The 27,512-nt window shown below is 40.1% G+C and overlaps 1 protein-coding gene across 1 annotated transcript in view; it reads left to right on the top strand.

Moving 5' to 3' along the window:
- TOPAZ1 (testis and ovary specific TOPAZ 1) overlaps positions 1-20,906 on the top strand; it is a 91,476-nt gene extending 70,570 nt beyond the window's left edge. Inside the window, exons 17-21 of the mRNA XM_075555566.1 lie at positions 414-579; positions 8,368-8,532; positions 9,408-9,611; positions 14,903-15,086; positions 20,682-20,906. Coding sequence (XP_075411681.1) covers positions 414-579; positions 8,368-8,532; positions 9,408-9,611; positions 14,903-15,086; positions 20,682-20,901 — 939 coding nt within the window. The 3' untranslated portion in view covers positions 20,902-20,906. The remainder of the gene's footprint in view (positions 1-413; positions 580-8,367; positions 8,533-9,407; positions 9,612-14,902; positions 15,087-20,681) is intronic.
- Positions 20,907-27,512: the final 6,606 nt, after the last annotated feature.

Genomic DNA, 27,512 nt, shown 5'->3' with positions numbered 1-27,512 from the left:
ATTGATAAATTATTTTCCTTTCTACTTTTTCACCCTCTTGGATCTCACCATAGTCAACAGCAGAAAAATAAAAACATACGGTTAGTGCTCTGCTACTTTAAGTCAAAGTCCTCCTTCTAACTGAAATCCTGAAGGGGACGCACAGCGTAGAAAACAAACGGTGGAAGAACTGCCGACACAGGGTGCCAAGGACAGAGGTGGAGCAGGGTAGTATGAAGCAGAGTGGTGTCTGCTTCCCTCCCCTTCCGTCTCTGTGAATGAGTCAGGAGTTCAAGAAGAGCGGGTGGGAGCAGGTAAACGGTCCACCTACAATGATGATTCAAAATTGGATGAGACTTTTGCATAATTATCAGAGACATGTCTCATAGTATATTATGTATTAGTACTCAATGAGTTCTTTATTTCTGCTCTAGGGAAGGAAGGTCATAGATAAACTCTATGAATTAAAAATACATTTCACAAGTTTAAAAGGACTTACAGGGCCTGAGAAGTTAGCACCAAGATGTCAAATTGTGAATATTGCAGCAGAAATTTTTCTCAAAAGTGGAAGTCTAGAAGGTGCCATTTGGATAATGAGGGGTAAGTTCTGTTGTTCTAGGCAAGCATAAAATAATGTGTTAAACTTATTGTAATTGTTCTCTGTGATTACATTGATATTGCATTATCGATGATAATTTGGTCAAAACCTTATATTAACATAGACTAAATGCAATCACACATAGACTAGACACCAGACTTAAGTACTTTGCTTTGATTATCTCAGTCAATTGTCAGCAACACCTTGGGTTTGGAACTATTAGAATCACTATTAAATTCTGTCCAAACTATTAAATAACGTATCCAAAATAACATAGTACGGAGTAGAGACCCAATTCATTTCTAAGAAGTCCAGCTTCAGAACCCAGGGCTTTCTTACTATTTCTGAGACTAAGAACTGGTCAGTGTTGTATGCGTAAACTCTTGTCTTCTCTATGTAGATAAACCTGACTTCATGCCTGCCCCTGGTGTGGCAGTTCCTCTAGCAGCAATTGCAGTGAAATTAAACCAGCAGAAACAACAGATTAACTTGGTGGGAGATAAATGGAATAGGGAATCGTGACCCAACCTGCTTCAATACTTGTAGCTCTCATGACGTGGACCATCGGGCAGATTTTATTTGACAAAATGGGACGAGGAAGAAGGAAAATCAAGAATCCCTCCAAGTTGAGGGAATATGAAATACATGCATGAGTAAAGCAGATGGGCAGCTTTACATTAGCATACAAACATACACTGGTACACGTAATGGGCTCACACACAACCACACACACACTAAATCTTGGCTTTTACCCAGAGAGCTGAAGGTTTATGGAGAGACCTATCATAGACATCCTGAGGAAAGGCTTGTTTGGTAAAAGTTTTCATCAACTCTCCAGAGTGGATGTGAACGGGGTTTCCTAGTGGGGAAGAAGGACCAACACACAGAGAAATGAGCAAGCTGCAAACCAGGCTCACTGATGCCGGAAGAAAGTGGGAAAGATGAGGGAAGGGCATGGAGTGGTTCATACAGACTTAAAAATAGTTGGATTTTTTTTTCAATTTTAGTTTTTCCCCAGCAGTTTTATTGGCGTATAATTCATGTTTCATATCATCCAATAGTTCACTCACATCGAGAAGAGTTGTACATTCATCACCACAGTCAGTTTCAGAACATTGTCTTCCTTCTTGTGCTCATCTGTATTGGCTCCCCATTTCCTCCCAACTTGCTGTGCCTTATCCCCAAGGAACCATTAGTCCAACGACTGGAGACTTGAAAAATCTTCTAATTTTGATACATTAGTTGGGATGACTAGCTTAAAAAATGTATCACTTGTATACACAGAATTCTTCTGTAGTGACAGTTTCAAAGGGAAGTCATTTACAGGAGTAAAATCTGATTTCTCAAAATAAAGGACTGTGAAAGTATGCTAATTTTTCCTCAGCGTTTTCATTGTTGTTGTTCTTAAAGGGTTCTGCAGCCAACAGTTAGTTCGGAAGAAAACAAGTACAAATGGTAGTGTTACTTACAATTTCACATGGGATGAGAGAAATATGCATTTAAAATGTTAATACAACTTTGGACCTGTTGTGTAAACAAAGGTCAAATTTGTAAATAGGCTTTTGATGAAAGTATTGAGAGACAGGCATTTACACACATTGTCTTGAGAGGCAAAATTTCTGTCAGAAGTTCAAAATGTATTATTTCCTTTAATCGGTCAACTTCCTTGCTTGGCTCCTTCTGCACAGATGTACCAATACCCAAGAGTGTGCACTTGTAAGTCATCTGCAAGTTTTTGCGACTGCCAACACTAGACAAACTGGACTTGCTGAAGTAGAGTGAGTCGGAGCTGCAGAGCCATTTTGGCGTGGTCTGCAGGACTTGTTGCCAACTGAAAAAAAGACAATGCAGAACAGTGTGAACTGTGTCTCACTTGTGAAGAGTTCAGATGTACGCACACATACTTGCTAATGTCTGCAAAGCATGTGTAGACGACCCCCTCAAAAGAGGGGCTGACTGCGTGGAAGATAGGGAGGCGAGACTCAGTGACTTTTCACATGGTTTCTCCTCTTAAAAAGGCTTGTGTCTGACCTACTGAGCGTAGCTGAAAGGTTGGCTACACGATGTGGCAGTCTGCTTGTATAAGGGCTCTACATTACAGCCTTGGTAACCCTATGGGGCAGTTCTCCTCTGTCCTAACGGGCCACTGTGCGTCAGAATTTAACTCCTTGGCAAAGGGTATGATTGTTGAGTCTTTACAAAGTGCATGCATTATTCATGTTTGAGAAATGAAAGACATTTTCTGATTTGGTGGTTGCCAATCTTTATGGTGAGAAGTCAGGGTTTTTTAATTCTTATTTTGACTTTTAAAATTCTTTCTCCAGAGCCAGTACTTTGTATCCCAGCAAGTGAATAACAAATTCTTGCCTTGTCTTCTCCCTTGAGCTCCATAGAGATCTGAAAGCTGCCATGATTTTTCTAACTGTGCTTTGGAATCTGGAAAATAAGTCTGAACTCTTTAGAATACACATTTCATAGAAAGTTTTTAAATAACTTCCTGCTTATGTAAAAGTAATACATATTCATTGTATAGAAATCTGATAACAGATAATAATTAAAAGCCCTAATTCAGTCACCAAAAAATTATTTTTACCCACTTTAATAAAACACACATTCACATTTGCCCCTTGTATTTTCTACAACATCATTTAATGAGCTATGTGGTTTTCCATGTTATGAATAAAAAAGATCTACATATCTTACTCCATGAATGTGCTTTAGTGAACTTAGCTCATTTTCAAGTTTCTCTGATAAACAGTGATCCATGCTAAACATCCCTGCTAAATCTATTAATTCCCTAGGATGAATTCTGATGAAATTGCTGGGCTAAAGGGTAAAGACATTTTAAAGCTTTTTGGTAAATGTTCCCAATGTTGCCTTTATTGCCATTCAGAGTCACAGGTAAGTACAAGTTATTTAAGGTTTATTAGAGAGCATTTCTTTGTAAGAATGTTTCTGGGGATTATTGCTTACCGTGGATCTTTTATCTAGACACTGTCCTTGTGGGGATTACAGGTGCATATAAATAATTTCAGGTGTTCTAGCCAATAGTACGAATTCTGATTCATCAGACAAACTGATGCGTTCCAGATGACGTAAATCCCAATCCGGTTACTCACACAATCCATACAGCTTGCGTGTCTGTTAACAGGATACAAAAATCCTCCATCCCCAAAAAGGTTGGCCTAGCGTATAGTGAATTTAGCAATATGTGCAAACGCATGTTATAAAACCCCCTTGACAATGTTGAGTTTGATGGGATAAAAGTGATACTCCCTGGTCTACTATGCACTTCATTGATCATAAAGAAATAGAACTTTCCATTGATGTTTTTTTAAACTTTTTTTTTTCATTTATGTTTTTTCTTTGTGGATAATCTATTTGTGTTCTTGATCTATTTTCTGATATTAGCAGTCTTTAAATTATCGATTTACTAATAATGTATTTACTATTTACCAATCATTATGCTAAGTGTTTATTTGTAGCATTGTTTTTTCCTTTAAATGGACTTTATAAAATGTCAGCACAATTGAACTACAAAGTACCCAAAATCAAGATCTAAGCCAGTCAACCACCTGAGTTAGAAATGCTGGTACCGTTTTCCTGAAGCCAAGAGTATAGGGAACTCTTGTCAGAATTCCCTAGAGAGCTTGTTAAAATTCAGATTGTTGGGCCCACACCTGGAGTCCCTTGAAGGGAATTTAGCTACTCGCCTACAGGTTGGAGAGTAAGAGCCACCTAGAGGAGCTCAGAAGAAAAGCCTGGCTATCTACTTGTGAAAAATCAGCTATTGCTCCCGTATGGAGCACAGTTCTACTCTGACAGAGCTACATAGTAACGTGAGGTGTTAACTGTGAGCCATGCACTCGTGGCATTCCTCCCAACCCCCAGTTTCTGATTTAGTCGGGTACGGGCCCAAGAACTTGCTTTCCTGACAAGTTCTGAGGCATTGCTGGGGTTAACTGGTCTCAGAACCTCGCTTTCAGGACTCTTACTGGTCTCTCCTGATAACATGTGCAAAGCATGTGAGCTGAAGTCTCAGCACCCTCAGTTCTAAGGAACGTTCTGGCTGTACTTCACCCAAGACAGATTTGTTTGTTCTTCTGGCTGTCTGTGGTACTTTCCATTCTTTGCCAACAGAATGACAAAAATGCATCAATAATTCTTCAGTGTCCAACTTTCACGTGCATCTGAGGCATGGTTTGGGTCAGGTAGCTTATTCTTCAAGGTGACATCCTTACTTTTCAACACTTGCAAGAGATTTTATGCCACATTTGATTTCTTGACTGCTATCTCTATGAGCATTGATTGTGGATCCAAGCAAAATGAAATCCTTGACAACTTCAGTCTTTTCTCCATTAAGCACGATGTTGTCTGTTGATCCAGTTGTAAAGATGTTGGTGTTCTTTACATTGAGTTGTAATCCATGCTGAAGGCTGCAGTCCAGGATCTTCATCAGCAAGTGCTTCAGCTTCTTACTTTCCGCAAGCAAGGTTGTATCAATTGCATATTAGGACGATGATCTTAGCCTTCCTCCACTCTTGATGTGGTGTTCTTCAGAGAGCCCAGCTTCTTGCATTGAGTATATGCTCAGTATACAGACTGAACAAGTAAGACGAAAGGATACAACCCTCACATCTTTTCTGAATTTAAACTACAGAGTATTCTCTTATTTGTTCAGACAAATGCCTCTTGGTCCATGTACAGGTTCCAAATGAGCACAATGAAGCATTCCGGAATTCTCATTCTTCTCAATGTTATCCATTATCTGTTATGATCCACACAAATGCCTTTGCATGATCAGTAGAACCCAAGTAAATATCTCTGGAACCCTCTGTTTTCAGCCAAGATCTATCTGAGTCAGCAATGATATCCCTCATGCCATGTGCTCTTCTGAATCCAGCTTGAATTTCTTGCACCTCCCTGTCTGTGTATTGCTGCAACCGTTGTGAATTTTCTTCAGCAAAAGTTCCCTTGTGTGTGATATTAATGATTTTGCTTAACAATTTTCACATTCTTTGGGGTTGCCTACTTTGAAATTGTGGGTACAAATAATAGATTTCTTGTAGTAGGTTGGCCAGGTAGCTAACTTCCAAATTTCTTGCCATAAACAAGGGAATACCAACCTTTTGAAACACTTCAGCTGATACTCTCTCAATTTCCAGAGCTTTGTGGGGGGCGGGGGGGGGGGTTAATGCCGTCCGTGCAGCTTAGACCCCTTCCTTCATTGCCATCAGTTCTTGAACATTTGCTGCCTCTTGAAATGGTTGAATGCCAATTAGTTCTTTGGGCACAGTGTCTGGGTATTCTGTATCTTTTTTAGTGTTTCCTGTATTGGTCAGTGTTTGGCCCATAGAATCCTTGAGTATTTCAACTCAAGACTTGAGCTTTTTTCATCTGCTCTTTCAGCTTGAGTTAGTTGAACATGTTCTTCCTTTTTGGTTTTCTAGCTCCAAGTTTTTGCACATTTCAGTACTTTGTCTTCTGAAGCTGCCCTCTGAAATGTTCTGTTCAGCTCATTCACTTCATCATTTCTTCCATTTGTTTTAGCAAGTTTCAGAGTCTCTTCTGTCAGCCACTTGCATCCTTTCTTTCCGTCCTTTTAATAACCTTTGTTTTCTTCACGTATGATCATGATCTCATCCCACAACCCATCAGGTCTTCTGTCATTGGACAGTTGCTGTTTGTTATTGAAAAAATGTTATTTCCAATGAAGACATCACTAGTCTTGCAAAATTCTATCACTCAATCTCTAACCTCGTTTCTGTCAACAAGACCATAATTTCCAACTACTTGTCCTTACTCTTTGTTTCCAACTTTTACATTCCAATCATGAACAATCATCAGTTCATACTGTCTGCATATTTGATCGATTTCAGACTAAAGAAATCAGTGGTGATGATGTGTTAGGTGCTATCTAGTCAGCTCCAACCCATAGCAACCCTGTGAACAGTAGAACGAAATACTGCATGGTCCCATTGCCATCCTCACAGGGATTCCTGTCTCAGCCCATGTATGCATGCAGCCTCTGTGTCAGTCCATCTCATTGCAGGCCTTCCTCTTTTCACTGCCCTTCTACTTTACCAACATGATGTTCTTCTTCATGGACTGGTCTCTCCTGACAGTGTATCCAAAGTATGTAAGGCGAAGTCTTGCCAGACTTGCCAGGATTTTGGTCTTCTTTACATTGAGTTGTAATCCATGCTGAAGGCTGCAGTCCTTGATTTTCATCAGCAAGTGCTTCAGGTCCTCCTCCCTTTCACCAAGCAAGGTTGTGTCATCTGCATATTGCAGGTTGTTAATAAGCTTTCCTCCAATCCCGATGCACCAGACCAACAGACAATTGGTGGTCAAATACACTAGCAACTCTTTTCTTCTTGGAAATTGCATCCTCCTGGAAAGTTCTCATAGATGTCATTTATGTCGATAGCATTATTAACTAGTTTGGAGTAGGTAAATTAAAAGGTAATAATGTCCAAGTATCTTCCCAATTATCAAGTTTATTTTGACTTTGGTGTGTAATATGAGTAAATTGTTCAAACTTTTCTATATAGCTACATATTTAGCTAAGATTTTAAAATTAATCTCATAAAATAACACTTTCAAAAAATGCTATAATTACTGCTAAATGATGAGGACCGTCTACTTAGTATAAGTGGGATATATCTTTCAGATACATGATTAGTGAAAAATAACTTATCAAAATAAGACACCTTTTAAGCAATTTTACTTTCAATGGAGATTATGTTCAAGAGGTGAATTTATGCAGTTTTTTAACATAGGAAATGCCTTTAGCTTTCTGTGTACAACAGAACTTAGCAAATTTTACGTCAGCTCTTAGGGATACACGTCTATATGACTTGATTTGTAAAGCACTTAGACCATTACCGTGCACATAATCTGAGTCTGCTCAGTCCACCGATCAGGTGTGCTCTATTAATCTAAAAACCAGTTCCTGCCTTACAGCTTTGTACTGGGAGCGCAAAGCTTTTTTTCAGCACTGTGGACTTGAGTGGGCACGTCTTTCTTCAGTACTTTTTGGATTCCCTGTGATGGAAAGGCTACAAAAGGGGTTAGATGACTCCTACGCTTTGTTTGGTTGAAGCAAACACCGAGACATGATTTCAGTGTTAACAGCAGTGTTTCATTACGTGTCTCATGACTGAGTGAGTTAGGTAAACTATAGAATATTGATATTTCTAACATTTTAACACCCAGTGTCCTGTACAATAGTAGACTTGAAAATCAGAGCAGAAATTAAAGTATGTCAGTATGGTTCATACTCTTTTTTCAAGCTAATGGGTATATAAGTTTTGTTTTATTATTATGCATTTATAAATTAGATATTCTTGTGCACATATAAAATGTTCCATAATTTAAAATTAATTTTAACCAGGTAGAAATGAGGACATTATTATGTAAGAATACTCAAAAATAAGCTTTTGATAAATGATAAGAAATGAACCTGTCCATACACATCCCTGTTTTTAAGGTAAAACATTACAGTTTGAACATCTTTTCATAAAAATAAATGTTAAAATAAGAGCTGATCTAGTTCACTTGGAGATATAGAGTCTAATTAAGAGACGCAGAACAGACAATGGCCATTACTTTGCATCTCTGTAGAGTGACAGCCTTTGCTATAAATGTTGGTCTTAAGAAATTTGAATCACGGTTCTCTTCTCAATTAAGTTTCACTACAAAATGTAATTAAAAGCGTTAACTTATGATTAATTGTTCAGTGTAATTTTTATAGTGTGAAGTATTGATGCTTTTTTTCTCTGTGGAAGAGTCAGAATGGGTCATCAATACACCACTGTGGCCTTGTGACCGGCTGGATGTGATCAATCGACATAATCTGCTTTGCACAATTGCACATGAGACATTAGCCAAGAGCCTTTATAGACAGACATTTGAAGTTTTGCAAAATCTACCAGGTTTTCAAAATTCTCAAGGTATGTTTTCTGAAAGTCTAGTTTAATTATCTTTCCCACATCTGATGTTTAATAAGACACAGTTCTCCACCTGTTTGGATTGAGCTTGGGTGGGATGGGGGTGGGTTAGTGTAGTAGCTTTTCTGTAAAATGTGTTTTCTGCCCATTGACGGTGCATTCTTGATGGGTTTTGTTTTGTTTTAACCCAGAGACAGTTGTCTGTGCGGTGCACGTCAGTCGTTTCTGACAAGGCCGTTTCCATGCTTCTCTTTTCTCCTCCGCTATCAAGTCATCCGCAAGCATCAGCTTAAATGCCCCTAGCAAGCTTCATACCTCCGCTGATCATGAAGAAGACCTTTTCTGTTAACACTTAAATACGAACCTAGTTCATGTTACCTTGTACTATAGTTAAGCATGGAACAAACAGGGGGAAAAATAAGCCGATAATGAGTTCCCAGAAAGAGGATAACAGTTGGCAGTGGTAGTAATGTTCTTGGATACTAAAGTGGGAGGCATAGATGGATAGGACAGGAAAGTCCAGATTACAGGAACACTGAAAAGGCTTTGGGTGAGGAGGGAGCATGATGGGTTCAGAGAAGGATGCACAGGTGTGGCCTGTGTACAGAGATTCATGCAGCCCCAGGGAGCTTTGTCAAGCTTCTCTCCGTGTGTTCTACTGCAAAGTAGGTCAGCTGTCTGCTTGTGCTGTTTGCAGTTGTTGTTTTGTTACTTAGAGCATGTGTGAGACGGCTGTATTTTAGTGACGGACATTCCCGTGGTGGGTAGGGAAGGGCCCAGGAGAGAAGAGGGGAAAAGAAAGCAGTTCAAGAAATAGACATGTGAGAGACTAAACTCGACCGGTTTGGTTATCGCAGTTTGTTTTGTTTGCCTTTTAGAAACGGTGGATGTCGCACAATATAGCCTTCTTTTTAATAAACTTCTTGATGCCTGTATAGAAAGCAACAGTCTTGGCATGTCCTCCTCCATAACAGAATTCATGATCTCAAAGAGCATCCCTATTGATTTCTCCTTTCTTAGAAGATTGATTACTTCTCTAGGAAGAAGTTGTTTATGGCTCAAAGCCAGATCCCACTACAAAAGTAAGTTACATTTGGAATTTTCCTTATATGGTACATTGATAGTGAATGTCATTTTCTAACTCATTATCTCTCTGTAACATTCAAACTTACATGTTTAATAGTTGGTATAAATTAAAAGGTCTAAACAGATCTTGGCTCTCTGTTGAGATGAGTTTTCTTTTCTGTGAACTGCATCTGAATTTCCTGCACCTACATCTATCCACTAGGGGGTGAGCAAAGGAATTAAATGTCAGGATTCAAGCCAGTTTTGCAGATCTTAAAAATAAGAAAGGGGTCAAACAGTTCAGTAAAACTATCTTTATCTTTTACTTAGCCCTGCTATGTTCCTGGTCCTTTTAACTTTACCATCTTGGCAGGCCCTATAAGGAGGACACAGACTTATTACTGGTTTAGTACAACATCGGATCAAAGAGCCTTTAAAACGTTCATGAAAAAATTCCATTATCTTGAAATTCCATTTTCCCTGGAACTTTTTTAGGATCCCTCATATAAAAAACAAAAACAGCAACTAAGATCCCTCGTATAATAGTGTCTTTCATGACTCCTAGGATATTAACTCTGTTCTACTTTTAGCTGTTTCTCTCTAACGTTTAACCTGCAAAACTAATGCTGTCTCTAATCCCAGCCACCTTACAGGTATTCTCTTTAGAAGGAAAGAACTTTGTAGTTATGTGGGACAGAAGCTGTGATCCAAAATGCAGCTGTAATGCAAAAGGGATCTTGAGCTTGCAGAGTCGCTGCAGCTGCCGGCCACAAGGACGGCCCAGAAATCTGGAAACGATTTCCAGACTTCATCCAGTAATATGCCCTCCCTAAATCTCCATTTCCACCGTTGTCACGCATGTAGCAGACATGTAGTGCCCACTGTGTGTCAACACTGTGCCAAGAACCCCAGCCACCCTGCCTCCACAGTCTTCCCTGAACTCAGAGTCCTGCAGTAGTTCTCAGACTACCAGCTAGTTGTAAAATCACTTTAGCAATACATACAGATGCCTTTGTTTCCCCCCAAAAAAAGGCGTTGAAAGGTCTAGGGTGTGTTACTCACTGCCATTGAGTCAGTCCTGACTTATAGTGACTCCAAAGGGCAGTCACGCTGCCCCTTGTGGGTTTCTGAGACTGTAACTCTCTATGGGAACAGAAAATTTCATCTTTCTCTCGTGGAGGGGCTGGTGGTTTTGAGCTGCTGACCTTGTCATTAGCAGCCCATTGAGCAACCCACTATGCCACCAGGGCTCCATGTGTTCACTTAGTAAGAGTGAAATGTTCATTTCAGTTACATTTAGTCATGTGCACTGGCTCATTATGTAAAATACATTTCTTACAGTCAAAGGCAATTTGAAATCAACCACACTACAGTGCTTTTTTTTAAAAAGTATTGTAAGGTCTCTCTCTCGGGCTAGAATTTCAGCCTCAGTCCTTGGCTCCGCGCGAGAAAGATTTCGAAGTGAATTTAATGAGAGTTCAAAGAAGCTTCAGGTTTTACGGCACCCATAGGATTCCTTTGACCATGCGGCCTGGCTGAGACTGCTCCGGGTCACGCCAGGATCTCTCTCCTCCCACGAAGATGACCAGACCAGCCCCTCTCCCTTCCGGTCCCTGCCTTTTCAAGGGTTCCCGGGGGAGGTGTCGTGAACGACCCTAGGTCGATCCCATTGGCTGAATTGCAATCACCCGGCCCAGTTGGGCTGCTCCAGGTGTAACGCCCGTCCGAGCCCACCAGCGGGAAAATCGAGTTTTGTCCTATGCTGGCTCTCCTGGGCATGCGTTAATGGACTTTCCCATCCCTGATGCTAGCTACCAAACAGTATGATAGGAAAAGTAGAAAAGTAGACTTATTTATAATACCTGATATAATACCTTATTTTGATTTTGCACTTGTTTCAGCTCTTTATGCTCTTTTCCTGTAGGCTGCTAAAACTCGCAAAATTTATGTGCTTGACACGATGGATGGATGGATTGTGATAAGAGTTGTACAAGCCCCCAATAAATGATTTTTTTAATTATGTGTACTAGCTATCACTTAGCTTTTAGTTGTTAAAATACATTTTAATGGAATTATTTCATTTTAAAATAACTAATTTTGCAATTTGGTAAAAATGCCAAACAGAAGTTATAAATTTGGGAACATTTCATTAGATTCTATGATTCTTTCTGTTTTGGGTAATGAAAGGCCTGTGCTAAAGCAGCTAAACTGAAATGAGTTTTAATTTGTAAGAACAGCTTTAGTGAAATGATTCATAATTTAAAGTGCACAGTTCAGTGGTTTTAATTTACTTAGTTGTGTAACTATCACCACTATCCATCTGAGAACATTACAGCCCCAAGTAACCCTTGTACCCCATCACCTTCACTCACTCCCCACATCGCTCCAGCACTAACAGTAATTTCTCTAAGGATAGTTAAGCTGAGCATTGTGCTAAGGCAATCAGTGCCTATCTACAACACAATAGCACTTTTCTTTTTATTCAGCCACTCCTGCCGCTTCCCTTATGCAGGGAAATTTCAGAGAGTGCTGCAAGCAGAGTGAAAGGGTAAAGGAATTTGGCTCTTTGTTTGGGGGCTTTTGTTATTTTCAGACATATCTGAATTATAAAGCCAAATGAGTGGTTTATGGTACTGGTCAGTCTCCAAAACATCTTGTTTCCTTCGAGAGAGTTGACATTTCAAATAGCAGCTCCATTTGGATTTACTTTTGGACATAGCTTAACACTTGCAAGAAAAGTCTCTCTTTACCTTATAATCACATCTAGTAGTACTTGATTCTGGCCTTACAGCTAATTTTTCATCAAGATTCTATTAAGGCTGTGATGTCAGTATCTCCCCCCACACACACACCTTTTTACAGCTTTGTTGAGATTATTACCTGTATCATAAATTAGCCTATTCAAAGTATACAGTGCAATGGTTTTCACTATATTTAGAGTTGTAATTGTAGTACACTTTCATGCCTCCTGAAAGGATCCCTGTACACGTTTGTCATTCCCTGTGCTCCCTAGGTCCCTCTTCCCTGCCTCCTGCGATGCTCACCACTAACAGATCTGCCTTCTGCCAGTATGATTGTGCATATGATGGGTGTTTCACATACATAGATTTGTGCAATATTGCATTGTTCATGACTGGCATCTTTCATTTAAAACAGAGTTTTCAAGGTTCTGTGATGTTAGAGCCTGTATCATTGTTTCTCTTCTTCGTTTTACAGCTGAGTAACACTGTATTGTATGAATATAGGCTATGCTGCCTTCGTCAGTTGATAAAGCATTATGGACGCTTCTGAACAGTACTGTTTCAAGTGTTCACACACACTTCTGCATGGACTTTTACTTTTCATTTCTCTTGAGCATATCTAGAAGTAGACCTACTGGGCCATACAGTAAATGTACGTTTTCCATTTTTTTAGGAGTCCTGGACTGTTTCCAAAACTACTGTCCCTTTTATATTCCCACCATAGGAGTTCCAATTTCTTCACATCTCACTTGTTCCTGCCTTTGTTGTTTGTTTGTTTTTTGTCATTCGGGTGAGTGTGACATTGAACATGTTTTCAGGGGCTTGTTGGTCATTTATAGACCCTCTTTGGAAAAATGTCTATCCAACTCCTTTTCTTTGCCTCTTTTTCAGTTGGGGTCCTTTACTGTTGATGATGAGTTAGTTGCAAGAGTTCTTTATTTGTTCCAGGTACAAGTTCCTTGACAGACCAATGATCTGCTCATTTTTTGTCCATTCTGGAGCCATCTGTTCACTGTCTTGATGGCTTTGGTCCCCACACCGATCAGAAAGAAGGCATCAGGACAGTCGTGATTAGTTCTCCCTAGTTCTGAAACACTGCGTTCTCTGTCAGACCCAAAAGTCAAGCGTTACTAGTATGTCTTTCAGTTACTTTCTCCCTTAAAAAAATAATTTTTGTCTTGTTTGACTTTAGTGCAGAAAGTAATCTCAGTAAGTTTCTCATCGGTTTATTATTTGTTTGCCTCTTTTGCTCGGAGAAATGCACCAGGAATGAATGTGGATTTTCCCTACCAAGAATCAGAGGAGTCACTGAGTGGGCAGCTTCCTGTGATTGTATAACCTCAATAAAGAATCTAAAATGTAGACGTGTAAGACCAGAGTTCCCATGCAGACTTAGATGGGGTACCTACCCAGACCCTTCATTGATAACATGGGGATCTAATTACACCTACTGACAGAGAGAGTGCATTCCCAGATAAAATTAAGTAAAACATATCATGTGTTTAGCACGGGGACCTGGCACATAGTCCTCAAGGATTACGACATCATCAGCCATATTAGAAATTCTGTTTTTGCAGAAATATGACTTAACATTTTAAATTAACTTTGCATAAAGATTTAAATTTGTTTCAATAAAATGTAACAACATAAGATTGTCTAAATACAATTAGGATGTCCTAAGAGTTTTCATTGGAATTTTTTTATGTATCAACTTCAAATAAACAGTTTTAGCATGAAATCTCTTCTTGAACAAAAGTGACATTTTGAGAACAAGAGTTGAGGATTAGAGCTACAATACATCAAGCACCTACAGAATGCATGTTGTGTTATTTATTTGATACCTAGTGTTCCCACATGGGCAGACATACCTAAGTATGGCTGTCTTTTGGTAGCACTAGATATAAAGTATTTCTGTGCACAGAAGATACTTATTGTACAAATTATAATGGTACTGTAAATAAGTGTACTCAAATACACGAATAACTGTTGATGCCATAGTGGTTTATACATTAGACTGCTAACCACAAAGTCAGCAGTTCAGAACCACTAGCCACTCCACAGGAGAAAGAAGACGCTTTCTACTCCCATAAAAAATTATAGTCTCTCAAACCCAGAGGCAGTTCTACCCTGTCCTATAGGGTCTCTGAGTCAGCACTGACTCCACGGCAGTGAGTTTGCTTTTGGGTCTTAAGCATGATAATTCCCATTTTGTCTCTGGAGTGGTAATCAAGATAGGTAATTATTATACATATATCACATATAACTGCTGTCAGACAAGGTCCCATTAATACCCAAATCCATATACTAGCTGTTTGCTTACGTATTGTGCTGAATATGAAATTTTAAAAATGAACAGTTAAGACAGAGAGGTTCAAAACTGGTTCAGATATTTTTTTAATTTCTCACTTCATATTTAATGTTTCATAAGCAGATGAAAATAGTAATTGTAAATAGACTATCATTTGTGTAAAAAGTCTGCTTCTAATGTGAAGACTTATTCTTTATCACCTGTGAATACTTTGGAAGTTGCAGTGTCAGTAAAATCCGTTCTATTACTGTGCTTTCAGGTGCTCTTTCTTTGGGCTGCTACTCACCGTTGGAGGGACACTTATACCGGAAACTTCTACTGATTCCTTCTTATTTATCTGAGATTGAAATGCTCTTAGCTATTGAAATTTTCCTGGTATCTAATGCTAGTAGTATTCAGAGCCCTGGAACTTCTACACAGATACTGCAGATCGTTCTGAAAAGGTTAGTTGATAAAACTAACAGCATTCTAAAATTGTGACTCCCCCAACCTGTCATAGGATGGAAGTGTGTGTGTACATGTGTGTGCGTACATGTACAAATTTTGTTAAAACTTAAATTGAAAATAGATCTAGCCTGTTTGAGTCTTAAAAGCAATTAATAACAAATAACATTCAAAGGTAGTGCTTCTTGAGGTGCTACTTATTCTCACTGAGATCGTTACCTGAAAAGAATGTTTACCTTTTTGCTCAACCCAAAAGAAGAACCAGGTCTAAAAGGAAATTATGTAATGCATCATTACAGTGGTTCCAGTAAAGACTGTCATTAAAAACAAAGTCTTTGCCTGGACTCTATGTTCTTAAATGTCACAAATGCGTGACCATTAGGATGTTAGGTGCTAATAATTTTGTAAAAGACCTCTCTAATTTGTTGGCAGCTATATACAAGAATCTCCTGCAACTCTTGTTTTAAAGTTTGAAAAGAATTTTCTTCACTGGCGGTGAGTTTATAGGGTTGCTAAGAGTTGGAATTGACTCGATGGCTACTGAGTTTGGGTTTTGGGGTTTTTTAATTGGTATTAAAAACGAGGTCCTCGGATTGACTATTATCCTAGTCATCTATTGCTATGTAATAATTTACCCCAGCACTCACACAAGTGTTTATCTCTGTTGGTCTGGATGTGGGAAGTGCCTTAGCTGGGTAGCTGTGGCTCAGGGTCTCTCAAGTACAACAGTCCCAGGTTACAGATGTCCAACATCCGACAACTCCGCTCAGACAGCTCATCCTTGCCCTTTAAAGTTCTGTAACTTTGCCCTCCCTTTAAAACAATTCAACCAGACCAAAGCCTCCTCTCAACAGACTTTCATCACAATCACCTTCGCATGGTCTGCAGCTTTCACGTCACTGAAAATGTTTCACGCCTTTTCTTTAGAGTAAATTCACGTAGAACATTCCAGCTTTTGAGTCATTTCGGACTCCCAGTGTAGCACTGTCCCGCAGGCTTCCATGACTGCAAATCTCCATGGAGGCCGACTGCCACCGCTTTCTCCCAAGGAGCAGCTGGTGAGTTCCAATGACTGACCTCTGTTAATAGTCGAGCACATTTAACCACTTTCCTTCCAATAAGAGAAGGATAAGTAAGTGCCGATTCTGATTTTGCTAAAACTTCACCTAAAGATAAACTTAGGCCCGGTCCATAACTCTGGGACTGCATATACTTGCAGTCGGGGTATTTGTGACCACGGGCTGCGTCACCTGATGGCTTGACTGGGATGACAGTCTGTTTCCAAGATGGCCCAGGTACATGGCTGTGGGCAGGAAGCCTCCGCTCCTCACTCCATGGCTGCTTGACTCACGACAGCCAACTTTGCTCAGAGTGAAAGATCCAGGAGAGAACCACAGTGGGAAGCACCACAGTGCCTTTGGTGGGCCCAGGTCAAGAACAAAAGGTTCTGTGAGTGTGCCTTCTGAGTAAGTCACAAGTTAGTGTCAGGGGTTCCTGGACGCTCGTGTAAGACAAGACTCAGGGCACAGCGAGCAGTATGGACATCCACATAATTGCTTCGGAGTTTGCTCTCAAGCCCCACTGGGGCAACACTGACAGGCCATGGACACCTGCACGCACTGGGGGTTGCCCTTCCTACAGGAAAGGGATCCTCAGCTTATGGGAGTCCGAGTCTTTCAAACTGGGCAGTAAGCATGCTTGCTCTTTGTCCGGGAGGAACACACTGTGAACTAAGGCTGTACACACACCTGCCCTTGTCTCCAGAGGACGAAATGATCTTTGTCTTTCAAGATTACTAACTGTATAAATACCCTTAAATTAAAAGTGATTCAGAACAAGAGTAGTCACTGTCTCTGCTCTAGGGGCTGGTGGGGACGAAGGGACCCATGGAAGATTGTCACCCCGCAACATAAGTGTCCAGGTTGCACCCTGTCACCTCCATTTTACTTCTTACCAGAGTCACTTAGCACAGCCCTCACTTACCCAAAACCTCACTGCCATCTAGTCAATTCAGCCTCATTAGTTTCTGCCTCGTGATAGAAAACAATCCACCTGATCGGTGGGCATGTTTCAGAACCACCACAAAGAAAAAGTGTGACCTTCTCTTCAAAGGTCCGCTGTCTGCTCAGATGGTAGTGCAGCATTTGAGAGATGAGCCGAACAACAACAGGCCACCTGAAACAAACATTTTATAATGTAGCATTACAGAGATGCATTGCTCGGGGGTGTTTCCTTGTGGGCATTTTTACCTCTAGGTGTTTTCATACAGTTGCAGTCTTAGTAAACTTGTGTGTTATTTAGTTCAGTTTTACATGGTGCTTCATAGGCTTCATAGTTATTTTGGTTCATGTGTCATATTATGAACAGGTTGCTGCAATCATTTAACTCCCCTAGTATTCAGATATTTTCCCATCAAAAAAAGTTGTTAGCTTTTTTGTTCATATATTTGTCTTATCCTGTGAAGGAAAAATACTACATAAGTTGTCACCATTTATAAATGTTTAAGCTGTGTGGGCATTGGCTCCCAGTAGGGGACAAAGCAGTGCCAGCAGGGCTTTGGAGACAGGAACTGCAGGTTGTCGCCCACCTCCATCCCTTGCCAGCAGGATGAGCCTAGGCAGGTGACAGAAGGCCAGCCCACAAGACTGTGTCGGAGAAAGAAATGGACTCCTTACAAGTCTGGTGATCAAACTCTTCCACCAACCTATTCCCAGCTGCTCAGACAAGATCACCCATAACTTACCATAACTAGGGAGAGACCGTCAATTACATTTTACTAACCACTTTACCTCTGGGACAAGGTATGCTAGCTTGGGGAAAAAGAACATTGAATGGATTTTTGTTACTTTGGTTATCTATTTCTAGAGCAAATGTAAATTTATCCTGACTTTTCTCCCTTATATTAATAGCCACTACCTTGCATAAGTTATTACAAACCATGTGTAGAAACCAAACTAACAAGCTAAGGGTACAATACTCTCTTTTTTTTCTAATTAAAAGATCATTGCATTGGGGGTTCTTATAACAATCCATACATCAATTGTATCAGGCATATTTGTACATATGCTGCAATCATTTTCTAAACATGTACTTTCTATTTGAGCCCTTGATATCAGCTCCTCTTTTTCAACATTCTTATAACCAAAGATTTTTTTATCTTACAGCTTTTCCCTGAAAAAAAAAATTTTAAACTACAAGCAATTCATTCTTGTTGAGTTCTGAATTGTATCACTTCAATTATTTATTTTGTAGTTCATCCATTGTTTTCCAATGTTTCTCCCCTGCCCCCAATATGTTGGGGGAGTTCATGGACTATCTTTCATTTATTTTCTGCCTGCTTGTACTAGTAATTTTTAAGAAAAATACTTAAAATTTCCCCCATGGATTGTGCTTTATGTTTCCATTTATATTCATTTTTGAGTATGCAACTTAAGACCAAGATATTAAATATGTTGTACTTCATTATTTTTATTGTCCTGATAGATGATCCTTTTTATTCTTAAATTATATTCCTTTTTATCTCAATTCATGCTTTTCAGCTCAACAGTTGTTGCTAGCATAACTAAATCTAGTTTATTTAGGTTGTTGTTTACTGGCATATCACCATGCAGCCTTCTTCCTCAGAAGCACACCACTCCTTGGGACTATATTCAACCACCTTCCCATGGATCAGATACCCCTTTCTTTATCCTTTTCTGGTTTCTGGGACTTCCTTTTCTTTCGATGTTACTGTGCACCTGAAGAGCACACCAACCTCATTTGACATGTCAGAGATCCCGTTATTTTGCTTTCAATTATTTTATGCTCTCATCTTTTGCAAAGGGGCTTACAAGTGGTGGTTTTACTCTTCATTCAGTGTCTGCTTATCTAAGCTAGGTTATTATTGTGGTTATTTATATATTTGGATTTATTACGTCATCTTATTTACTGATTTCCCCCCCATGTTTTTATACTGCCTCTTTTTCTTTTTTTAAAAAAACATTTTACTAGGGGCTCATACAACTCATCACAATCCATACATATACATACATCAATTGTATAAAGCACGTCTGTACATTCTTTGCCCTAGTCATTTTCTTTTTCTTTTTTTTTTACATTTTATTAGGGGCTCATACAACTTATACTGCCTCTTTTTCCCCCTCTTTCCTACTTTCAACTGGATTCTCTTATTTCCTTTTGTTGTCATACTTAACCGAATCAAAAATTTATATATCATTGTCACAAATGGCCAAGAGCTTTAGAATACAAACCCCAACTCCCTCTCTAATTTCCCATGTTGTCTCCTAGTCGTATTTTAGTTCTACCTTGTTTTAAAATTAGCCCTTTTTCTTCTATGTTCTTTGCGGGGAGTTTCCTTCCTTACCACTGTGGACTAGTGTGGGGTGAGGTGTCCCGGTGCCCCAGCACCGTCACAGAGCTTCATCTCATGGCTTTCTAGCCCCCACACATCCTCTCTGCTTACGTTGAATTCTAGAGGATATTTATGACCCTCATCCAGCACTTGGGCATGCCTAGATAACTCGATTCTATCTGAAACATTACTGTTTTTTTCTATTATGATTTTCATCCTGCTGAGTTCTGCCTTGTTCCTTAGCCTCTTAGAGTTGGGTTACATTCAGAAAGTGCACCTAGGTGGCATCTGTCCAGTCTATTGGACCACCAGGGTCCCTCTTTCTAAGCTAGAACTTACTAGGAGGCTCCGCGTGTTTACTCTCTCTGAATACTAGTTCCTGTTCCAAGGGAAAGTTCTCACTCCCACCACTCTGTGGACCACACCAGGGTTAAGCCCTGTAAGTACCGAGAGCAGGAAGCAGTGACAACAAATTAGTCACCTAATCCTGTAAGCCAGCTGGCTCTCTGGAAGAAAAACTCCAGAAGAAAAACTGCCAACAAGGATGAATTGTGTGCAGCTTGATGACTGATGACAGATGGAACTGGTAGAAAAGTTGCTAATAGTGTAAATTCTAGCAGTTAGTGAAATGCTTTTAAATCATGACCAAAAATAACCCTTAAAATATCATAAAGGCATATAGCAATACCATTTCTGTTACCAAAAATTACCCCTACTTTATTGGCTTATAAGCCAAAATAGCCAAAATGAAGTTCCGTGAAACATAAATGATAGTGATTCCAAATTTAATAAATCCTTTTTTCATTCAAATTAAATATTATTTTTTCTTTTCAGTGTAATGAGTAACTTTTCTAGCACTAGAATTGAAAATACAAAGATATAGGTCATCTCTTACCTGTGTTCTAGAGCAGTGTTTTTCAAAATGCAGGTGTGGCCCATCTGTGGTGGTCAATTTAAGGGCTTTTTTTTTTTCTTAAAGAGTACACAGTAGATGTCATCAATGTAAGGGTAAGTCTTATTCTGTGAAGCCTCTGAGTTTTTATACATGAAGCTGTATACTGGGTCACAGTAAGAAGCACATTTCTCACTCTGGGTTATGATAAAAAAAAACTTTGCAAGCCACTGTTAGAAGAATACGGTGAAGAGACTGCCACAGCTTTGTGTCAGTCAATGTAAATGACTTACCTTTTGAAGAAACTGCACAGTCGTTGTTTTGAATTTCTGACTGTGCTTTATCTTGTAGATATGACAAGAGCAAACCTCAGAGCAAAGAGGATTATCAAGCTGCAGTGGACAGATTAGTGATGGCTGCTCGGATATCAGATCCAAAGCTGTTCATTCAGCACATGACCATCAACGCCAATAAAGAACAGGTTTACAGTTTGGAACATTGCTCTGCCCTGAAATGGTTGAAGGAGAATATGAAGTGGGCTGGGAAGGTTTGGCTTTTCAGTAGCCATTAGTTTGTTAATAGACACTTTTTTTATTATTATTAAGTTCAAGTAATCATTGTTGAAAATGAAAAGATAATTAAAATACAGTTTTCACTAGTCAGTCTTTGTATTTTATTGATTTACAGTAAGTTAATAGTTTTCAAACACTGACAGTTTTGATTGACTTGTAATGGTTTTACCCACACTGAAAAGTTACTTTTCACATAATTTTTTGACTTCTCCTTAAGTTAATGGAACCCAAGTGGGGCGGTGGTTGGTTAGGTGCCACCCAGTCAGTTTGAGCCCACAGTGACCCTGTGTGCAGCAGAAGGAAACACTTGCCTGGTCCTGCACCTCCCTCACAACGGCTCTTCCGTTTGAGCCACTGTGTCCGTCCATTTCCCTGAGGGCCTTCCTCTTGCTCAGTTCCCCTCTATTTTACTAAGATGATGCCCTGAGCCAAGGACTGGTCTCTCCTGATAACAAGTACAAATTACTTGAAACTAAGTGCCACCATTCTTGCTTCTAAGGAGTATTCTGGTTGTACTTCTTTGTATGTGTGTGAAATGTTCTTAACAGTTTGCTTTCTTTAAAAATCATTTTATTGGGGCTCATACAGCTCTTACCACAATCCACACATCCATCCATTGTGTAAAGCACACTATACATTCGTTGCCCTCATCATTCTAAAAACTCGCTTTCCGCTTGGGTTCCTGGAATCAGCTCCTCATTTTCCTTTTTCCCTACCCCTTCCTGTTTAGTCCCCCCTCCCCTGGTTGTACTTCTAAGTGTGGATTTGTTGGTTCTTTTGGCAGTCCGTGGTGTGGTAAATACATATTTATGGTAGGTCCGTATTTATTCTAACCATACAATGAAGAATCACAATGGAAATATTGTACACATTTAATTACAAGGAACCATAAAAAGGCAACACACAAGCTGGTAACTGGAATTTTCAGGAAATCTTTAGGGGTGTGAAATAGCCTTAGCATATACATACTCCAATTCCTAAAGCCTATTCTACATTGGTGATCTAAAATAGTGTGAAGGGAACGCTTCCCATAGCGGCCTGAGGTGATCTGCCACAATGGTTTGCTACTCACTTGACCCCACCAAAATCATTCAAAGCATCAAAGCAAGAGGGTCGAATCTCGGGGTCCATTTTAAGAATACCCATGAGACTTCCCAGGCCATCGAGGGTATGCATATCGGAAAGCCACCGGATATTTGGAAGACATCACCTTGCAGAAGCAGTGTGTGCCCTTCCGACGTTACAATGGCGAAAGTTGGGAAATGTGCCCAGGCCAAACAGTATGGTTGGGCCCAGGGCCAGTGGCCCAAAAGAGTGCTGCATTTTTGCTACACACGCTCAAAAATGCAGAGTAATACTGAACTTAAGGGTTTAGATATGTATTCTCTGGTCATTGAGCACATCCAGGTGAACAAAGCCCCCAAGATGAGCCGCCGGGATTTACAGAGCGAGTAGTCGGATCAGTCCATATATGAGCTCCCCCTGCCACATTGGCATAAAAGTTAACATAGTATGAGGGGAAGCTCAAAAAGTTTGTGGGGAAAATGCAATCAAGATAATGAGTGACGGGAATATAACAACGCATGGGAAAATCTCTTCAGCAATTTCCTGAGAGGTGCCACTAGAGGAGAGATCCTGAATTTCCTAGCAGTGAGAAAATCAACTTAAAAGCTAAGCAGGCCCAAGTTTTTAAAAGAGAGCAGCAAATCCTGCTGACAGACCCTTATACTATTGGCCACCAGTGAAAGCCACTTCAGGGAGCCTTGCACCTGCGCAGCACAACTGACCCAAGGCAACAAAGCCAGCCAACCCTCTCTGGGGGCTCTGTGTGGACAGCAGGTCACACAGTCACCTGAGTGCAGACATTTCTCAGTACCCAAGCTACGCCTTTCACCATTCCCCGCTTCCTCCTCTTTTCTGCTTGTTCTCCAGTGCCTTCCCCCACCATATGCCTCACCTCTCACACACAGCCTACAAGCACACACAATAACACTACCAAAGGAGCAGGAATCTCAACCCCTACCCCCTCCCAAGGCAGTTTTATTTTCTACTTACTTTCTTTGGTGGTTGTATTTTATAATACTTCCGGTTTTTTCTAGTTCTCTCTTCCTCTTTGGTGTCCTCTTCCAGTGGGACCCCATCCTCCCCATAATGTACTTATGCAGACCAGTCACACGTGTAGAGAGCAGCTACTGTGGAAAGAGCAGCTGCTGTGTTGAAAGCAGCAGTATTGGAGGTGAAAAGACACTTCATGAATTATAATTACTGGGTAAATGTAAAATCATCAACTACTGCAAAAATAAAATCTGTACCATGAGAACTTAATCTGGATGCTAATCAGTCTTTTTATAGATTCAGCTGTGGTTGATGTGACTACTGCCCCCTTGTGATAGTAACAGGTATGTAAAAACAGAATAGTAAATCTTTAATGAACTATATTGACTGAACTATACCATGTATCATCTTTTGTATTATTAAAGCTATCATTATATATTATTTTAATTAGCAAACCATCCACGACAATGGATCATGTAGAGAAGAACATTAAGAAAATATAGTGAGGATTTTTACAGTGTGGTTTTACCTCAATAATTACAGCAGGAATTGAGAAACTGCCATGTGTTATTTGTTGTGGAGTTCTGTCAACCAAATCTCTGAAGCTGAACAAACTGAAACACCATTTTGATAGCAAGCATCCGAGCTTTGCCGGCAAGGAATACCAGATATTTTAGAAGCAAAGCTGATGGACTCAAAAAAACTAGACTTGACACTGGTGGCAGGTACCACAAACAAAACGTAGCAGCCGTCAAAGCTTCATATTTTGTGGCACTCAGAATTGCCAGAGCTAGGGAACCTCACACCATTGCTGAGGATGTACTGTTGCCAGCGGTCAAAGACACTGTTTGAGTTATGATCGGAAACAAATTTGTTACGGAATTGAATGAAATTTCCTTATCTAACGACACTGTCTGCAGAAGAGTAGATGACATGTCTGCTGATATTCTTGATCAGGTAATCCAGGAAATTAAATTTGCTCCACTTCCAATAGTTAGCATCCAGCTTGATGAATCTACAGATGTTGCAAACTGTTAATAGTCACTGGTTTACATGAGGTGTATTGTTGGTGACTTTAAATGAGTTTCTTTTTGGCAAACCTCTTGAAACGACAACTGCACGTGATGTATTTGATACAGCTTATTTCTGAAAGAGCATAAGCTTTGGGAAAAGCTTTGTGGTGTTTGCACAGATGGTGCTCCAGCTATGCTAGGATGTTGATCTGGATTTCAACATTTGGTACTGAACAAGTCAGCAAAACTCACCGTATGATTCATCGGCAAATATTAGCAACAAAGACACTGCCACAAGAGTTACAAGAAGTCATGAAAAGCATTATAAGTTGTCAATTTTGTAAAGGCAGGCGAGTGCTCTGAATAGTCCACTGTTTTCGCAACTGTGCAACGAGTTGGATGCGCCGAATAATGCTCTGCTGCTTCACACTGAAGTGAGATGATTGTTGAGAGGAAAAGTTTTAAAACGTGTTTTTGAGCTTCGTGATGAACTCAAAACGTTTGTTTGCTTTGGTTGGTTCTTTTTCAAAACGTTTTTTAATTAGAAAGCAAGACTGCGGTTCAAAGCATTTTTCAGCAATAAATGTGAACTGCAGAAAATAGCTTATTTGGTTGCCATCTTTGCCATCTTGCATGAGTTAAATTTACCACTGCAAGGACCAAATGAACACGCTTCGATTTGTCTGAAAAGATCCGATCATTCCAAATGAAACTTAAGCTTTGGTTAAAAAAAAAAGTTGGATGAAAATAAAAGTTACATGTTGCCTACCTTATCTGCTTTCTTTGAGGAACATGACATTGGACCAGACAAAAAGATTATGATAATATTTCTGAAAGGATACTTGCACATGGTAGCAGATGAAATTTCATCATACTTTCCAAATCTACCTGATACCCCATTTGCACTTACCAGAAGCCCATATACAAAGTTGAAGATGTTCCTGAGACAGCACAAGAGTTCATTTAATTTATCAACAGCGATTCAGCGAGAACTGATTTCTCTAGCGTGCCAGTTACAAAATTCTGGATCAAGTGTTTGCAGTCATCTCCTGTCCTGTTTTGAGACTGTGTTGTGCCTTCTTTTTCCATTTCCAACATGTCTTTGTGAAATATGAAATAGGGCTTTCCAGCTTGTTGGTTAACAGGTTTAAATGCAGAAGTAGACTTGTGGAAGATGATCGTTGTGCTCTTGCAAAGAATTTCTGATCTGGTTTCAAAGAAGCTATCTCAATCTTCTCACTGATATTGGCTTTGTCCACATACTGTTGCAAAATGTAGCAATGTAGTTTACTGTTGTTATATCAAGACTGACCCATGCTACACCATGCTCCAAGATGAAATTTCATTTGTCATTAGAAATATTTCACAATACATAATTACATATTGTTATTGTGGTGAATCACTATGCCTTAATTATGTTTCATTTGTAACAATGAAAATACATCCTGCATATCAGATATTTACATGACTATAACAGTAGCAAAATTGCAGTGATGAAGTACCAAGGAAAATAATTTTATGTTTGGGGGTTACCACACCGTGAGGAACTGTATTAAAGGGTTGCGGCATTAGAAAGGTCGAGAACCACTGCTGTACAAGTTTGATAATATAGAAAAACCAAAACAAAATACTGCCATTGCGTCGATTCTGACGTGACACTATGGGGTAGGGTTTGTTAGAACTCACCTGTGGGTTTCCAAGACTGTAAATCTTTATGGGAGGGGAAAGCCTCGCCTTTTCCCCCGCTGAAAATCTAGAATAAATGGGCAAATAACAGATTAACACTGATGGATGTAGAAAACCTAAACAGACATAGCAAAAGAAATGGAGAGGTTCGTCATGAAACTTCCAAACAAGAAAAGCCCAGGACCAAAGGGCTTCACAAGGGAATTCTACAAAGTATTCAGGGAAGAGCTGTCACCAATTCTATCCAGACTATTCCAGAATAAAGAGACAGCAAACTCACTCTATGAAGCAAGCCTAACCCAGATACCAAAACCAGGCAAAGACCCCACAAAGACAGAAAATTATGGACCAATATTCCACATGAATATAGATGTGAAAATTCCCAACAAAATTCTAGCCAATAGAATCCAACAACGAAAACTCATCATGACCAAGTGCTTCAAAGACTCAGTGAAAACCAAACAATTTATATACCCTAGACTATGTGGGCGAGTTCAAGGGAATGGTTACTAGGTGTGTTACAATGTGGGAAAAGGAGGCATCCCTGAGCCTTTCACTCCTTAAGGTCTCAGGCTCCATTGCTTAGCGAAATGGCCTTGCTTACCCAGATGGCTTTGTTTGCCCAAGCTTGCTGAATTAGAAAAATCTTTACTAAGTCTAAAAAGAAATTTTACTGCAAAAAGGGGGACTCGTGGGAGACCAGCCTCCACAACCAAATGGGTCCTACGGGACAGTTGTGCCACTATAGTTCAGTGACCCAGTGTGACAGTAGAGTGTCCCTTACCGTTTCCTAGGCTGGACCCTTCCCAGGAGCCAGAGCTGCTGCTGGATTCAAACAGAAGAGCCATTCAGTGAGCAGACCCACACTACCATGGTGCTAGCAGGAGTGCAGGCCCTGGCTGGCGCCAAAGTCACACTCTCCACTGCTAACCAAAAGGGTTGGGTTCAGTCCATGCAGAGGCACCTTGAAGGCCTGCTGGTCTACCTCCCAAAGATCAGCCACTGAAAACACACGCACGCACATGCGCTCTCTCCTCTCTCCTCTCCTCTCTCTCTCTCTCTCTGAATTAGCAGTGGTTACAGAAGCTCTCTGAAAGGAATTAGAGAAAAAAACAAAACCCACTGCCAGCCGGGCATAAAGACCCTGGTGGCATAGTGGTTACACACTGGGCTGTGATTCAGAGTTTGAAACCAGCCGCTCAGCAGAAGAAAGACAAGGCTTTCTACACCCATCGAGAGTTACCGTCTTGGAAACACAAAGAGCAGGTAGACCCTGCCCTAGAGGATCTCTATGAGAGATTTATAAAGTGATTTAAATGTGAGTGGCAACAATTCCTTAGAGGGGATGAAGATGTGAGAAGAAAGCAGCTTTCAGGAAAAGTGAGGTAGGAGGGCTGGGCCACAAGTGGTTGTATGTCTTTCTAAAGAGGTGAGGGGCTTGGCGCTGGGACAAATAGAAGTTCCCTCTCCTTCACCCCCTTTTTTTCCTGCTACCCCTACTGTGCCCAAAGCTTCAGCAAGCAAGGCAGCAAATGGAAAGGAGCCAGGATGGTGTTTTCCTAATGGGATTGATGACGGTCTCTGGCCTTGTTACAGGAACCAAGAACAAAAGGTGCGTGCTGCAATTCATAGGGCCAGTAAGGTGTGGGGCGTGGGGAAAAGGAGACTGAATTTTTCTTTGGGTGATGAAAAATTTTGGAAATACAGTAGGTAGTGATGATGGCTGCGCAACATTGTGAATGTAAGTCATGCCACTGGGTAGTTCACTTTAAAATGGCTAAATAGCACCTTGTTATAACAATGGTATTTCTTTTTTAATCATTTTATTGGGACCTCTTACAACATTCCATACATCA

This window comes from Tenrec ecaudatus, chromosome 8 (assembly GCF_050624435.1).
Source record: "Tenrec ecaudatus isolate mTenEca1 chromosome 8, mTenEca1.hap1, whole genome shotgun sequence".
NCBI lineage: Eukaryota > Metazoa > Chordata > Mammalia > Afrosoricida > Tenrecidae > Tenrec > Tenrec ecaudatus.
Note: the sequence above shows the minus strand (reverse complement) of the source record. Positions and strands in the feature narration are given on the sequence as shown.